Source organism: Nelumbo lutea, chromosome 4 (genome assembly GCF_056320005.1).
Source record: "Nelumbo lutea isolate HS-2025 chromosome 4, American lotus-T2T, whole genome shotgun sequence".
NCBI classification, from domain to species: Eukaryota; Viridiplantae; Streptophyta; class Magnoliopsida; order Proteales; family Nelumbonaceae; genus Nelumbo; species Nelumbo lutea.
The window spans coordinates 47,374,276-47,392,222 of NC_142687.1; the positions used below are offsets into that span (position 1 = coordinate 47,374,276).

General features: G+C 37.6%; 1 protein-coding gene across 2 annotated transcripts; it reads right to left on the reverse strand.

The window, feature by feature from the left end:
• Nucleotides 1-825: 825 nt before the first annotated feature.
• On the reverse strand, nt 826-16,799 carry LOC148855611 (nucleoporin protein Ndc1-Nup protein). Of its 2 annotated transcripts, XM_088982105.1 has the most exons (5): nt 16,121-16,736; nt 11,112-11,336; nt 10,657-10,858; nt 10,475-10,584; nt 826-1,589 (listed from the first exon to the last, which is right to left on the reverse strand). In XM_088982105.1, exons 1-5 carry the CDS (start codon nt 16,658-16,660, stop codon nt 1,116-1,118), a joined length of 1,551 nt encoding a protein of 516 aa, XP_088838231.1. In that variant the 5' UTR covers nt 16,661-16,736; the 3' UTR covers nt 826-1,115. The 2 variants fall into 2 exon arrangements, with proteins under 2 accessions (XP_088838231.1, XP_088838232.1); XM_088982106.1 differs by having other exon boundaries at nt 10,475-10,858; nt 16,121-16,799.
• Between the last annotated feature and the right edge of the window lie 1,148 nt (nt 16,800-17,947).

Below are 17,947 nucleotides of genomic sequence, written 5' to 3' on the forward strand. Positions count from 1 at the left end.
TGCTTAACTGGCTTAATTTACTTATTTAGATTGATTAGCTTTGTTTATTTAATTTAATCAATGAACTTTGTTTCCTTAATTAATTAATTTACTGATTTAACTGCTTAATTTACTTAATTATCTTAATTCTTGTAATTATTTAATTAAATTAATTAACTTAATTATATAAATTAAATACTATAGGGTCATTTAACTAATTAACTTTATTTTAATTAATTAAGTGAATTAAAACTTAATTATACCGTAGGGTCATTTTATTAGACCTCGAAGTAACTTAATTAACTTTATTAAAGAGGCAAAATGGCCTTTTTAAACCTTTAGCAATGCCACATAACATTGTCCATCAGATCTATCAACGTGTTTCAAACTCAGGGTTGTCAAGGCCAAAAGTCCTGCCATAATGGCTTAATAGACCATCAACCTAAGAAAATGCAGAAATGGCACACCATTCACGTCACCGCAAACCTACTAAATACTAAAAACGGGCCTGTTTCCCACGCCACAAAACCCTGCACGCACCCTGAAGGCCTGAACCAACTGCATTAACCCACGCACTGAGAATATCTCCCGTTTGTGTGAAATTCATGGGGGGATGTGCCCAATGTGCGGGTAGATTCCAATGTTTTCAGGGTGTCTACAGAGTGTACGTGGGGAGGACATCACGTATCATTAAATTCCCAGGTAAAAAGTGCAGAACTAAATATATGGATAGTTATGGGCGGTTTCATGCATGGGTCGTATATTTACCCAGCACTAGAAGACTAGGTTTGTTACTTATTCATTCCCTAAATCAATACTCTTTTTCCAAAATAGGAGAAAGCAAGATTAGAAAGTAGAATGTCAGATTTATGAACAAAAAATATCCTTTAAACCATTGACAGGGGAGAAGATATAATCCAACTCAACGATATTTTCCAGGCAAGTTTTTTTCTAGACAGAACATGCCATGATGGCATGATCCTAGATACAATGAAACTGAGAAACTTGCTTTCTAGTCCAATGAAAATTTCACTTAGACCTGCTCTCCAAGCCCCAAATAGAACGTTCTTTCCAAAACTGATTTCCTTATTGAGGAAAATGGGAACAACAAATCCTTGGCAAATAGCTGTGCTTAGCTAGGTCGCTCGGTAATCCAGAAAAAGACTAAGTTTCTGTACAAGTATCTCGCGAGTCCCATATAAAGGCTTGCTAGTAATGATCCAATCCTTGTCAAGGATCCCATTCTTCATGCTTCTCAGCATGTCATCATGAAATACGGCTACAATGCCATAGATTGATGTCCTGAAGATGTCAGCCATGGCATATGCCTTGGAATGCAAAGGCCCACCTTTTCTTCTACTCATAACGCCTGGCGACCCTTCCCTTCTTCCAGTGCTTGATGTGGCCCACTTGATACTAGCAGGGCCCACTAAATTAGGTGGTTGCAAATTGGTTTTCTTCCCCATGCAAGCCTCAACAGCAAGCAGGCAAGAAAGTAGGGTTGAGATAACAGATGCATTGCAACCAGAAAGTTGAGCAACACCGAACCTGTCCTCCTTGTGTGATCTTGCAGTTAGCCCTGCAACTGTCCTTGCACACCATGCATATAGCTGCAAAATATTGCCCGGTTAACCATTAGATGCAATTCGAAATTGGAATAAAAAGAACAAAAGAGGGCAAACTATAGAACACATTCAATTAAGATAGAGCAGATACAAGTTTGAAATGATAATCATATCAGCAAAGCAAGGTTAGACACTTGAGGTTGAGGGGTTGCAATATGGAAGGGATCATCGACTCAGAGCCCACAACCCATTGGATCCTCCCATTTTATTTCTTTCATCACTACTGTTGTTCATCCATCCTCCTTAATACAAGAATTTTTTTTTTAAGATAAGGAACTATAATTAAAATTAAAAACGAATCTTTCATGAGTGAATTAATAATTTGGCCCTAGCATGGACATGTTTGGACTTGCCTCAAGGGGCTCAGTACAAAGCAGCATGTAAAATTAGGGTAATGTGATTAGGAAAGAAATAAAGAGATTGAAAGTTTCACATGCTTGAATAGTTTTATATGTTATATTTATGTATTTTGATTTGAGAAAATAGATTTTATGTTCAGAAAATGAATGTGGCATAAATGTGGATGCTAAGATGGATGTGGAAAAACTAGAAAGGATATGATTAGGAAGAAAGTTATCTGTAGGAACCTAGGACAAGCTCCAATAGATGATAAAATGAGAGATAGTAGACTAAGATGGTTTGGGCACGTGCATAGAAGACCACCAACTGTGCCAGTTTGAAGAAGAGATTTGGAAGATGATCCACCCATGTTTCTAATTGCCCAAACTAGGGAGGCTTCTACTAAGGAGAACTATGAAGTTAACTTGTCAAAAAAGAACTATGTTCTTAATGGCTTCTACCAAGGACCTTTTTTTTGTGATAAATACCAAGGACCACTTCTATTACAGTCAATAACATCAACTGACAGAAAGCGCATATGTGATAAACAAAAGCATCTAACAAGGGGTCTCCAAAGGTATCAAAAAATCAGGGTAAGTTTAAGATAATATTAGAAAAAGTGAGGGTAGTTTTTGTGATTTTAGTCACAATTCAACTATACTAGGTTAAGAAATCAGATAATAGTGGTATTGTTTTTGCTTCTTTGATGAAAATATTTATGTTTGAGATCCTATTTCCCAAAAGTAAGGTTTCAGGTACTTGAAAGGTTTTTGTTGTTGCTTATTTTAAAAGTTAGCAAACCATTACTATGTACAAACAGCAATAAAAACTAATTGAGATATTGAGAAATCATTACAAAGGTATGAATCTACAAAAAGAAGAAGAAAAAAGACAATTTAATAAGGCATGTGCCTTGAGGTACAAGGTGCACAAAGCAAACACACCTTATGAAAGAGGCAGACTATGCCCGGGCTCAAGCAAAGGTGAATGCTAAATGTGCCACACTTTGTTTTTGATCAGCACCAAATGTGCCTCACTTGTACACCTTGGAATAGCCAAGATGTGATTTTAAGAACACTACAAGATCTCCATACGTATTAAGTAAATCCAAACATTTATATCTGTCAAACCAGGCTCTAGATTACCATTTTAAGCCATAAATGAGCTTCCTCAACCTACAAACCTTGCCTTGACTTTTAGGAATGAACACACCAAGTGGAAACACCATATAAACTTGTTTAAAAGATTTCTATTAAGGACATTCTTGACATCCAAATAATATACAGGCCATAAGAAATGAACCAAAGAAAATAAGACTTGAAAAGGATTCGTCTTGGCAAATGAGTGTGGCAGATAGACCTGTTAATGGGGCAGGTAGCCTGATCGGCTGGCTTGGTCCAGCCAATTATATGTCGAGCTTGGACAAACTTTTAAGCCCATGGGCTTGTGCTCAAGCTTTCCCAAATAAGCCTGGCCCAAGCCCAACTTAATAATAGTTTATACATGATAAAATATAAAATATTATAATATTACGTAATAATAATATTAGTAGCGGAAAATGCATTATATAATATAAAATATCATACAATATATAATATATTATTAATAATATATTACAAAATATCTGTCCAGATTGGCCTTCAGGCTATATATAGAGCTGGGCTCGAGCTCAAGATCTACACCCGATGGTCGGGCCAAGCTCAAGCTTGGACCTAGTCATTTTCTGTTTATAAAGAGGTAAAGCCCCACCTAAACCCAGCCCGGCAAGGCCCATGAACATGTCTAGTCACAGATATGTTAATGCTAAGATGAATGAAAGGAAAAACTAGAAAGGGTAAGATCAAGAATGAAGTCATCCATAGGAACCTAGGAGTAACCCCAATAGGTGATAAAATGAGATGAAGTAGACTACGATGGTTTGGTCACGTGCATAGAAGACCATCAGCACCAGTTAAAAGATGTGGTTTGTTACATGTTGAAGGGCTAGAAGAGCTAAGGTAGACCAAAAAGGACATGGGTAGAAGTAGTAAGAAGTGATTTAAGCACTCATAATTTAATAGAGGATGTGGCTTTAAATAGAACAAATTGGCAAAACAGGATTCATGTAGCCAACCCCATATAGTTGGGTAAGGCATGGAAGATTATGATGAATAGCCATGTCAAAAAGGCCCCATATAGTTCATGGGCTGGGCTCGGACTTGATTTTTGCCAAAATTTGAATGGACCCAGCCCGAAGCCCGAGCCCGACACTGTGTAAAGTCAGGCCCAAAGCCCAGCCCATGAACAGGTCTAATGATGAATAAGGGCAAAGTTTCTTGATAATCAACAAGAGCAATGTAACTAAAGCACTGGGAGAAATGTTCACATGGGTCAAGAGAACTACAAATGGGATGGCTGATTCATTGGCCAAGCAAAGGGTTCATTGGGAAAAGTTTCTCTGGGCAGAACCGTAATATGGGTTTGATAGTAAAATAAAGGGTAGCTAAGAAAGATTTCCCAGCAGGGACAGCACTGGATTATACTATTAATTTCAATGTTCAAAGAATCGGAAAAGGGAGAGGTTCACGGGTCAAAGGTTCAATCAGGATCGAACCGTGATGACAGGGCATATACATAAATATACTATGGATCATATAAATACTATATATAATATATTTTACAACTTTTTCTACTGAAATATGGTGGATGGAGGGATGTTCCTTATTTTTTAAAACAAATGGCCAGGGTTCAAGTCTCTTAATTTATATTTTCTTTCAAATATGTGTATATTTAAGTAATATATACAATAAAGAGTCATTAATTAACACAAATAAAGAGGTAGACTAGTGGTAATGAAGTAATACATGAAAATAAGAGGTCATGGATTCAAGTCTTATCACATACATTTTAAAATTTCAATTACTTAATGACCCGGGCAGTTTCATGAAACCGAGACCGGTTCACCATTTTTCTGGTTAAACCGGCCAATCAGCCAGATTTAACCGGGTTTTTAGCTATTACAGTTCTTGGGGTTCCAGTTCACCATTTTTCTGGTTAAACCGGCCAATCAGCCAGATTTAACCAGGTTTTTAGCTATTACAGTTCTTGGGGTGTCACCAAACCATCCAAGAACCCAGATCACGGTTCAACTGGTCCGATTGGCCAATCGAGTCTGGTTTCCTAAACACTAATTAATTTAATCTGAATCAATGAAGCCTCCTGTTATTGATAAAAAAAAATGTTTTGTTTATACCCCTTGACAACTAGGCTTAATTTGATTCTTTCCAAGAGCATCCATCCCCTAGGTCATTGCATCCTTCCATTGAGGAAGATTTGACTTCTGCCACAATTTTAGGCATAAAAAAAAAGCACAAAAATAAAAGAAAGCACAATATGATGGAGAAAAATAATCATGAGACATAATTGGAGATAGAATAAGGAACATTAGTATAAGACTAAGTGCACCACCTTTACCTTTTCAAGTAATAGGCAGGGAAGATCAATAATAGCATCAAACATCAGGATCAAGACACCTTGTACCTGATGTAACCCATAGATCTTGTCCTAGTACACCCCCCCCTACCTTTTTTATAACTGAACTGTCATTTATCAACAACAGAAAACCACAAAAGCCACCACCTAGTTGCCCCAACGGGCAACAAGCCAGCAAAAACAAAGGCAACCAACAAGGAACAGTAACAAATTAAATCCCGAACCAAGACAACACCAAATTAACTGAATGCTTACAGCCCTGGCTCTTGGTAATGAGTCTGCCACAGCATAGGCACTTCTAGAAACCCAGTTGATTATAACTGAACTGTCATTTATCAACAACAGCAAACCACAAAAGCCACCACCTAGTTGACCCAACGGGCAACAAGTCAGAAAAAACAAAGGCAACCAACAAGGAACAGTAACAAATTAAATCCCGAACCAAGGCAACACCAAATTAACTGAATGCTTACAGCCCTGGCTCTTGCTAATGAGTCTGCCACAGCATAGTCACTTCTAGAAACCCAGTTGATTCAAGAGCCAATAGCTCAGTTCTCACCAAGCTCCTTATCCCACAGAACCTGAAAAGCCAGTTCTCACCAAGTTCCTTTGACCCAGATTACCCAAACTGCAGCTATCAAAATTAAATTATAATTTACCTGCCTCCGGAGCCACCCACTCAACCAATCTTTGTTGTTTGCTGTTTTGAATCACCAATAATTTGCAAAGTTCTAAAAAAACCATTCATACTAACACCCTGGAATTCAGCACACACATAGGCTATTCTCACCATAATTAGCTCAATCAAACACTCAGCCTCCAGCTTGTTGTCGTCAAAAGCTCTAGCATTTTTTTGCATTCCACAAGCCCCATAGAACAGCTGCACTAGTCAGCCTTCTTAAATTTTGCAAAGGAATTATGAGATTTTTTTTATTAATGACCAAAAGGAATTATGAGATTTCAGTCAGCCTTCTTAATTTTGTGTCTTTCAAGGTTGGAGAATGCTCAACTATAAAGTTTTGGAAAGATAATTGGGTAGGGATTGTAAGGGTTTTTTTTTCTTTTTTGATGAGTGGGGATTGTTAAGTTTTGTGACTTGTGTCACCAATTGTATAGTTTAAGCAAGAAAAATGTGTCTATTGTGGATAGTTTTGAAGTAACCCAAGGAAGAGTAGTGTAGTGTCCGAAGTTAGGTCTCTGCTAGACTGGAAGGTGGAGGAATGTGTATATTTGTTGTCAATGTTGCAATTGGTGGAGCTCAAAGTTGAGAGAAGAGATTCAAGATGGTGGAAGAGATCCAACTATGGAACTTATCAAAAAAAGGAATCCAAGAATGGAGTTATGACTTAATTTTTTTACAGTGTACAGTGCTCTTGCAAGGAATCAAGTAGAGAAATCGGAGGTGAAAGGAATTTAAGGAAATCCCATTCCACATAGGCTGGAAGCGTTTTCTTAGCTAGTTGCTTTGCATAGCATTCCTACATGGGACCAAATTCAAAAAATTAGGGAGTTCAGATGAGTGGAAGAAGTTATTGATGTAAGGCTGCTGAAGAGATTTATTGCACTCTGCCTTGATTGCTGCTACTCAAAATACATTTGGGGATTCTTTTTCGGTCTTTTCAACACTAACATGTAACATCTTGGAACCAAGATCCCCGGGAGACATCTTTGCTCTTTTTTATGAGTAATAGTATAATTTTATTAATTCAGAAGCTGATTTAGAATCGTGATTTCATATAACATCCCACAGAGGCGCAAGCTGCAGACCCTCCAATAAACCTACAAGTAAACTAAGAATAAATTACAGAAATCACAGCTGAACCTAAAACAGTTCTTCCCTATTTACCCTTTGCTTGGCTAACCCATCAGCCAAAGTATTTGTTGATCTCCCCACCCATTGCACAAAAATCAACATATTCCTTGTCAACCAACTAAATTTCTTCATTTCATTCTTGTAGCACCATACACCATCCTCAGTGTTTTTCAACCAACCCACCACCACCTTGGAATCCCCATCAATTATCAAATGCTCTACCCCCAACTGGTTTGCAAATTGCACCCCTTGTACAGAAGCTAATAGCTCTGCCCTGATAGTCTCCGAATCCTAAAGGACCTGAGTATAGCAAAACAATATCTCCACTCTCGTTCCTCAAAACACCCCCCCATTCCAGATAATCCTTAGTTACTCATGTTACTTCCATCAAAGTTCAGATTCAGTGAGCCTTCAGACGGAGGAGACCAGCTTGTAATTATCTTGTTCTTAAAGGATGAACATCTCGCTACTGCTGACCAGCTTCTCAAAGAGTCATTAAATGAGAATTGATGAAAAGTTTCCAAAGTCTTCAACCAAAGTATTGCCCTATGCCATAGTTGTCAAGGCAACACCTAGGCTGAGGCGCCAAGCAGTTTTGTATAGTGTCGTATAAAATACCTTTATATTGTTATTTTTTTAGATTATAATTATAAAAATAGACATTGTTAAACAAAAATATTCATTTTTGTGTTTATAAACTAATTTTTGTATAGCGTCTTCTTCTTCTTCTTCTTCCACCTTTTCTTTTCTTCTTTTCCCATAACAAAAATAGAGGTTCAGCCCCTATATTTTTTGAATTTTCTATTCTTCTTTGTCTTCTCATAAATATGCTGATTTTCTAGACTTAGACATTATGAAATTATGGATAGTTATTAAGGAAAGATGGTTATGGAACCTAAGGAACTACCCTAGGATATGTTGTTTTTACTTGAAAAAAATCCATCACCTAGGCAACTAGGCAACAAGGCGCCCCCTGTCGCCAAGCCTTGCCTTGGCGACTTGAAAATTATGGCCTATGCAATAAACAGTCTTTCAGTTCCTGACTGCTCCTTTCCTTTTCTTGAAAAATTCTAGCATTCCTTTCTTCCCATAATGTCCAAATAAAGGTAGTGCAAGCACATATCCACATAATTCTCCCTCTTTTTGCAAGCCAAGAGAAAGTATAATGGTCAAAGATCATGAAAACTTCCAATGCTAAACTCCAACTACTTCAAACAACGAGAGTAACCAAGCCCAAAGGTCTGCAAAAAATGGACAAGATATTAGTAGATGGTAACAATCCTCCCCATGAACTCTACAAAGGATACACCAGTTGGGAGAAATACAAAGAAAAAGTCTTCTCTTTTGTAAGTTATCTAGAGTGTTTACTTTCCCGTGGTATACTTCCCAACAAAAAGCCATAATCTTTAGGGGAATTGGCCTGCACCAAATTTCCTTTGATGGAAAGGGTTGTTAGGCAGAAGACTAGGAGATGGACTTGAAATAAGAAGCACAAGTAAAGATCCCTTTGGGTCTAGGAACCCACACCCTTTTGCTTGGTCAGGAGGGATCTAAGAAAACCTTATCAAGGCAACAAAGCATGTCAGAGAGAGAATCAATTTCATCATTCTATAATCCACTACGAAACCCAAAATTCCAATTAGGAGCCATAGGTGTTCCCAAGGATGAGACAATTTTTGAAGGAAAAGGCCCTTTAGAAGGGTGTTCCCTACCCAGATGTCCTCCCAAAAGCAAACAGCATTGTCAAAACAAACTTCATACCTAATAAACCTAAGAAATTGAGGAAGGGTGTTCTGAATGGCCTTCCAAGGTGCTGCCAAGTTAGCCTGCCTTGATACACCAACATCCCAGCCATTCTCTAAACTCCCATGAATGTTTCCCACCACCTCATGCCACAACCTCTCACTTTCCAATGGCCATCGCCACAACCATTTCCCTAACAGAGCTTGATTTTTTTCAACCATCCTCCCTAGTCCCAAACCACCCTTTTCTTTATTTCAACAAACAATTTCCAATTTTACCAAATAATCCTTTTTTCCTTGCCTCGGCTCCCACAGGAAATCTCTCATCAACTTCTCAAACTTCCTAGCTTCCCTAAATGGTATCCTAAAAACAAACAAGAAGTGGGTAAGTTAGCCAATGTAGCTCTTATTAAGGTGATTCTCCCTCCCAAAGAGATGTATTTCTTCTTCCACAAAGCTAATCTTTTCTCAAACTTGTCTAGCATTGGGGTTCAAAATCTGCTCTCCCTAGGATTTGCCCCTAATGGAATCCCTAAGTAGGACATAGGCCAAGAAGAAATGAAACACTCAAGACACTCCGTAATAACCTAAATTTCCCCATCCTTCAAGTTTATACCAGCTACGCAACTCTTCTCCAAATTTATTTTCAGATTAGATACTCTTTCAAAGCCTTTGATTTGCTCCTTTAGGTTTGCTACCTTCTCGCTATTACCTCCTTCACAAAACCACAATTTGCTCATTGGCCTACATTGAGAGAACATCAAGGCAAAGATAGCTTGAAGTTGTGTTACATTTGCCATTTGTTGGGAAGTTTGGAAAGAGAAAAACAAAAGGGTTTTTGAAGACAAAGCACGAACAAGAGACCAAATTGCTGTATTGTGTGGAAAAAGAATATGGATTGGATTCTCATACTTCCAAAATTTGAAAGAGTCTCAAAGGAAGATCTTGGAATTGGGCTTTGACCTTTGTTTGAATTAGATTAAAAACATTAGTTGTTGCATTTGCTTCTTTGGAATGTTTCTCAGTCTTTACTTTGGAGTTGTATTTTTGGTGCTCTCTCATCACCTTATTTGATGTGCTCCTTTTTTCTTATTAATGGAATTTTTTTTATCTATTGCCATAAAACACTATTTTCTCAACAAGGTCAGTTCTCTAGAGTGAACATCTTGTTTCATTTGTCAAAAGATCTGGCAAATTCATTAGTGGATTTTTTTTTACTCTAAGGAGTAGATTGAGCTAAGCTGCAATGGGAGTCTGCCCTTCTGGGGTATACCTTAACATGCCCTTTTGTTTTCTGGTAGGAGTTACAAATTGTCCCTCCTCTGTTCAATGGAAAGTTCTTACTGGTATTCTATGTATACTTTGCATATTCAGTTTAAAAAAAAAAATCTCTGGTAACTCATGAATTTATTTGTGTAACATCAAGAATACAAAAGAGGGAAAAATAGTGGGATGGGGGATAGGGGAATCTGAGATCAATTCAAAGCTCAAATTAATAATGGTACCTGGAAGTCATCAAACATTTCAAAAAGCTTGGACTCCAAGCGTGCATTGGATGGTGACCATAACTGATGAGCTAATTGATCTGTCTTGTCCCCTAAACAACCTTCCAACCCTTCACCAAGATTTGATGTTAGCTTTTCTAGAGGCCTTAAGCACACAGCAACAACTCTTTTGTAAGTCTCACCAGTTTCTTCAAAGAAGGCAGCTCTACGCCAGGTATCAACATTACTCTCACAAACCATACAGAGGTCAAAATATGCAAGATATTGCAGAAGAGATCTTGGAGTGCTCTCCTCCAGAGCTGCAAGGAGTGGTTCGCTTGGATTTGTTTCTGCTGCAGCTGATCCTTTAGGAGGTGCAAATATGCACCTTTTTGTATGTAGAACCTGCATAAATGCTCAAAGATGAGAAGACACAAACTGCACCTTCTGAAAAGAGAAATGATACAGATGATTTTAACAGGACTACACAACTAGAAGCCATTATTAACCATGATTAAACAATCAATGAGCTTATTAGCAGATCCACTTATGCAAATTTGTTAGGAATTTCAAGCCCTCAAAAGAGAGTGAATTGTGTACAAAATTATTTGTAATGAGCCAAATGAAGAAATTTGAAATCAATGTTAAGAAAGCCAACCTGATGTAAATGATGACTTAGTTCCCAACATAGAGAAACTGCAGAACTTCCAACATAAAAGATGATCTGCTCAATAATGAACTGCCCGATTGTACTCTTGCTCTTAAATTGATCTGGCAACAATACCACCAGAAGAGTTGATACTAGGAAAGCTGCACTTGATAGCTTTAAAGATTGCCTAACAGCTGAAGGGAGACCCATTTTAAAACTGAAGAATGGGGGACGCTGAAAAGATAAGCCAGTTAGTTTCCTTTCATTCTGTTCTAGATAAGTACCACAAATTGATGTATTATCATGAAAACAAAAGCTTCCAAGCAGATGGTAAACATAATTTACACACTTGAATGAAACATCATAAAGGCAGCATGTTTGGAAATCTTCTTCCACACCAATAACTGTATCTTTTTTGGAACCTGATAGTATCAGTTATTCAGTTGAGTACAGCTTCTTCCCCTTAGCCAATAACTCTTAAAATACTTAACCAAAAGCTGGAATTTTAACTGCAATTAAATTATTATTAGACAAAACAGGTTAATAAGATGGACCTTACAAAAAAAGAGTTGAAAATAACCAAAATGCCCCACTATATTCCAGTTTTGACTTATTTGTTCCCACATCATAGTGCCCCCTAAGACAAAACCAATACAAAAACTTCACAGCATCACTGAGGCTTCTAAACTACTGATCAGTCAGTCTAGGAAATTTCAATGAATTAGGACCTCCAACATTCATCTTGACTATATCAAGACCTATGATACCTGGATTCCTGAACACCCCAAGAACACTGGTGTCAAATAGAACAATACATACCCAATAGGGTTCATTATTTCTGTCTGGGCCCGCATTGCCCAGCCCAGCCCAGGCTTCAATCAAGCCCACAGGCCCCACACAAAAGGCAGGTTGGGCCCAGGCCAGTCATAAAAATAAATTTAATTTATAACTTGTATCTTTACCCTTGCGCACGTGCATAGCACATGCCCTTACGCTAGCGTGTGTGTGTAGTATATAGATAGATATAAATTAAATAGAACAGGTATGGCTTTAAATAGAACGGATTGGTGAAACAGGATTCATGTATATATTAGAAGCTCAATTAAACTTGACTTGATACAAGTATTGACAAATAACACAGCTTCAAACCAAAAATAAAATAACGATATAATCATATTAAATGTGGTGCCTGTATCCATTTAGGAAGGAAATGGAAAATCATCCCTCTTTTTTGTATCAGTGCCCATGTTGGTATTCATATCTAGACATCGTAGATCATAGTTATCAAAGCATCACCTAGGTGCCCAAGGCTGGGCGCCTAACTTGAATGCCTTAACTTATAGCAAAAAGTCACTCAATTAGGCAATAAAAGTTACAAAGCAGGTACCTTATTATAATATTATTCAAATTGCTACATCCTACAAATAAGTGTATCAATAGTTCAATACATCATATACTTTACTATATTTATCATTTATACTTTGCTGTAGTGTTTTACAATTGAAATTTAAAAGACCCAAGGGTTTTGAGAAAAGAAAAAGACAAAACAGGAATAGAAGTATGAAACAGTGGCTCCAGCTGGTTCTTTTTCTCTTTACCCTGTATTTAAAAAAATACCACACAAAATTATAGAAGTGAGATGAGGTTGAACATATGTTGCCATTTTTTCTTCGATTTATAGCAAATTTGTTTGGTCTGAGCAGTGTAGGTGAAATTGGTTTTGTTTGGGTGTAGGGTTTTTCTTTCTTCTCAAGAGTGATTTCTCGTTAGTCATACTCGTTACCTTTCTTGTAATTTTCTTTTTCTTTTAATAAGATTTATATTTTGCTAACAACAAAAATTACAACCTTCTTTAATTGATAATTTGATATGAAATTTTTCTATTATTAATAGTGTTAGTATTATTTTGAAACTATTGAAACTGATATATTTGAAATACTATTGTCTTAGATATGATGATTTCCAATATTTTGAGAGGAAAAATAATATTCATAATGAAGAGAAGTGCTATTTTTTAATAAAATAATATGCATGCTGAATGGTATATAAAACTAGGTAAGTAGAAAAAAAAATTGTTCTTAATTTAATGGGATTCTTTTTTTTTGATAAATTAATTTAATGAAATTCTTATCAAATAGGCATTGCTTAGGTGCTCCATTATTGCCTAGATGCCTTGACAACTGTCATAGATCAAGATATAATATAAGTTGAGATATGGTCTGATTGAACTCCACAAAGCCCCTATATCATCCCCAACAGTCTAGACATATCCATCAATCAAAAAAAAAAGTCTAGACATATCTTCAATGGCTCAACTAGATGTTTAAACAAGGATTTACAGCTCAATGAAAGAAGACACTTTTTCAACTTAGTCAATGAAATGGAGTTGCACTCAGGATCCATCTACTCCAATTTTAAATTGCTTGAATGCTTAATGACATGGATGCCAAGAATTCAGTTGTCTACAAGTATTCAGCATGTCAACCTCTAAAATCATGCCAAAAGAATACTCTAACAAATAATATTTAATTATAGATAATATAATAATACAGAAATTAAAAAAAAAAAAAACAAAGTGTTATATTCCTTATCTGACATATCTTTTCTCATAATATCTTATCCATAAATGCAAATTCCTGAGTTTTTTCTCTACTTTAACCACATTGAGAAGCCACAGGAAGCATTGTGCCAACTACCAAGTTCCAAGCATTGACAGAGTTCCAGGCTCAAGGCATCCTTGTAACACCAAGCCTTAGGATCAATTTTAGCAATCATCTCTAGAAATGAGTTTAAATAGAACAAATTTTTGTTGGATTGAAAAAAAAAGGAATGAGTCACCACTACTTTTGACCAGTTCAAAAGTCAATTCAAGGACAACAAATAACTTTAACAAAGCATGATTGCACACCCTCATGAATAATGAAAGGCAGATCTTAGGGTCCATTTGGTTCGCAGTTGGAATTGGAATCAAAATGCTTCAGAATTGGAACCAGAATGGTCTATTCCCATAGTCTGTTTGGTTCAGAAAGGAATGGGAATGAAAATTGGAATCAGCAGGAATGAGATTTCATTCCCAAGGGAGGGGGAAGGAATGGCCATTCCATCAAATGGGGGAATGTCATTCCACCAAGAATGGGAATGGGATTCCAATTCCGCCCAGCCAAACAGTTGGAATCGGAATAGCCCATTCCGATTCCGATTCCAATTCCAGACCCTTATTCCCACAAACCAAGCAGGGCCTTATTATTCAATTAGTAGTCCAAAAGAGAGCACTATTGATGCTTTAGATGTAAAGGAGAGGGCTATTTTTTGTTCTATTAGGGGGATATGGGTATGCTATCAATAGTTATTTCTTTTAAAATCTTGTTTGGGGTGAGGGTAGAGATGTGGGTGGAGGCTACTGTATACTAAAAGGTATATTGTGGTAAGAGATATATAGAGTTTTAGAGACATATAGAGAGAGGGAAAGATTAGAGTGGGTCTGATACTGTCAAAAAGATGGATGCCAGTGTGTTTTGACGAGTATGGATGATGTACGACGGAGTGAGGATCCTACAAATTTCAGATCTTGTGGTAGACTTTGTGGGGGTGCCGGGGTGGAGGGGGGCTCTGGGTGATTAAGGATGAAGAATGGGGGTGGAAAAGCAAATAGACAGTTTTATATCCATCAGTAAAAGAAGAAGAAAAAGGTGAGAGAGAGGGGAGGCGAGTAGCCCGTCCCCCCCTGAATACCTTCATTAAACATGATACTCTAACCAATGGAGCTTTAACATGCTTGTTGAAGCACTTTAGGTTTTTCTTATGTTTTCATTTTCAAAAGTGGCACCTCACATCATTCAAGCATGCATCTTACATTGTGCCTTCCATTTCAGGCTCTAGATCATTGCACTTTAGTTGTGTTTTTTTTTCTCTTTGCTTCATGGGGCTACACAACGGAGGGTAGTCCCCTTAACCCCGCAACCCTGGTGGCAGCGGGATTTGATCCCAGGTCTCTACACTGACGAGTCAGAGATCATACCAACTGAGCCACCATCAGTTGGTACTGTAGTATTTTTTAAATTTTAAAACATTGATTCTACCTAACTCTACATCCTTTACAAACTTCCTGTCCCTAAAATCCTAACTTCCTTCACTCTGTAATACTGTTTTAAGGTCTTATAAAGAATAGTTTCACAACAGTAGCTCATCATCATCATCTAAGCCATATCCCAAGTATATGGGTTTGGTTACAAGAATCCTGTTTCAGTTTCACAACAGTACCTGCATTCCTTGAAATTCCAGATCTAAACTTTTTTTCTTACTTAAATCTCATCAATTTGTACAAAAATTAAGAATTGATAAAACATAAAGATGGTTGCAAGACCAAAACAATGGGCTATCAGTCCCATTCCCTCCCCCCTTTTCCTTTTACTCTTACAGTAGCTAGCTTAACTTTGGATCCCCTACTATCCCCAATACAACTGTTGTCCATTAAACCTTTCTTTAGCCAGATCATCTGCCGTAGCATTTGCAGATCTTAGTATCCAACTGAAGATATGTGCAGAACCCTTTCCAATGCTCTCATCACCCTCAAGATATTCCAGCCCCCAAACTTGATATCATAGTAAAACTAAATCCTGCTAGTAAGACCCTAACTATTGAATCAATCAAAAACAAGAGTAGATATTGAATATTGATAGGGCCAGACCATAGAGTAGTTGCCCAACATCATTTACATCATGCACTTATTGGATAAAAATCTTTTTTTGTCAGTCTTATGGGATGAAATTCTCCCTTGGAACATTCTCTATAATTCCCTTCAAACCTCTATTGAAAGCAAGTCAGTAAGTGTAAATCAGTAGAACAACACTCAGGTGACAATATGTAGCGAAAATGTATTTGACAACCCTCAGCGGGAATGTGAGGGATAAACAAACTAAACGAGCATTTCTTCACAAAATGTACAGACTATAGTTCTAACAATGGTTCTACTTCTACAAACAAAACAAATTAACAGCCACTGCTAGAAAGGTTCTCACCTGAATAATTGGAAATCTTAAGAACCACCGCTGCTTATAAATATAAAAAACTCCATAAATAAATCCAAGAGCTAAACCTCTCAACCCTAACCCGAATAATGGCAGTTCACTAATCGCCTCTGAGTTCCCGCACAAACAAACCACCGACAGGAATCCCGATGCACTAGAGGCCATCACCAAGAGAATAAAACTTAGCCATGTTCTCACCCGGCGACGGAAACTGGGGGAAGAAAGCTCCGGCGACCCGCCGCCGACGACCCAGTTGAGAATGAAGCGGACGAGTCCAAGGCCAAGTTCGGGGAGCGAAACGGGGCGATCGGGTTGGGGAGAGGAGACGATGAAGAGAGATGAAGAGAAGAGGAGGAGAGAGAAGTGGAAGACGATGAAGAACAGAATGCTAAGGAAAGAGGGCGAGAAGGGGTTTCTAGTGAAAAGGGATAGGAGAAAGATCTTGCAGAAGAGAAAAATTAAGGTTGAGTGGATCGATTGCCATATCAGAAACCCTAGGAATCGATTCTTAACGATTTCCGAAGAAGACATAATTATCAGAAGAGATATAGAGTTCAGAGAGGGGGAGTGGGAAAGAAAATGAAAGAGGGTTTAATAGAGATTTTGGAGGAGGCGGGAATATGAACTGTTGAGTTGAGTTGAGTTGGAACGGAACGGAACGGACTGCCACATAAAGCATAAAAGGATAATTTCTATATTAACACCCTGCATTTTGGATGAATGACACTTTGCCCCCTCCGAGTTTTGTTATGGTTGGGTTGAGGCCAAGACAAGGTATCCGTTTGGGAGGGCTTCTTCGTTGGTCGATTGGACCGTGGTTGTTTTTGTTGAACACCTACACCTGTAATTTCGGACGAGTTATTTGGAGTAGCTTCAATTCGTTGTCGTTTTTTTTTTTGGGCCTTTGGAGCACACTAATATTAACTTTTTACATTTTCACCACACAACTTTTATGAATTCTGCATGGGGCCAGCTTCGAAATGCGAAAAGTTGTGTTCGTAAAGCCCTCCCAAATGGGCACACGGCTTCTGCTGTTCCGAGCTACGCTAGGCCTCCCATGAATATAATAAAGTTGTGTTTGGCACTGCATCGTAACTGTAACACAAATACGGTTGTCAACGGGTTGGGGTCTGGGATGGGACCAGTTAGAACCAGAACCAAATCGGAACTAATAGAGTCTCTGATATTTTCAGACCCATAACCGAATCGATCACTTCTCAGTACACTTGGGTCTGATCCGATCCGATTATAATATATATTATGTATATAGTTCGGGTCGAATTCAGGATAAGATTGAACCAGTTCCAAATCAATAATAATCAGGACACTCCATTTTGTGGGAATGGCCATTCCCTGCCCTTCTCTTAGGAATAGGGGTGGATTCGAGTCGAGCCGAGTCAGATAGTACTAGGCTTGAGCTCGGCTCGAGACTATTCTATAAGGCTCGAGCTTGGTTCGAGCCAAAACCTTGAACTTGAGTTTGAGTCAAGAGTTCATAAGCTAGAGCTCAGCTCCGCTCAGCTCGTTTTATATTTTATAAAAATATTTAAAAAATATTTTATAAAAATAAAAATTATACATAATTTTTTTTATATTTAAAAAATTAAGAATTATAATAATTAATAATTATAATTTTTTTAATATATATATATATATATATTCGAGTCGGCTCACGAGCCGAGCTCGGCTAAAATCCCATTTTTGCTTATTTTAATTTCCATTCTCATTCCTATTTGAACCAAACAAACTATAGGAATGAACCTTTCTAATTCCAATTCTCGAGGATTTTGATTCTGATTCCAACTGTAAACCAAACGG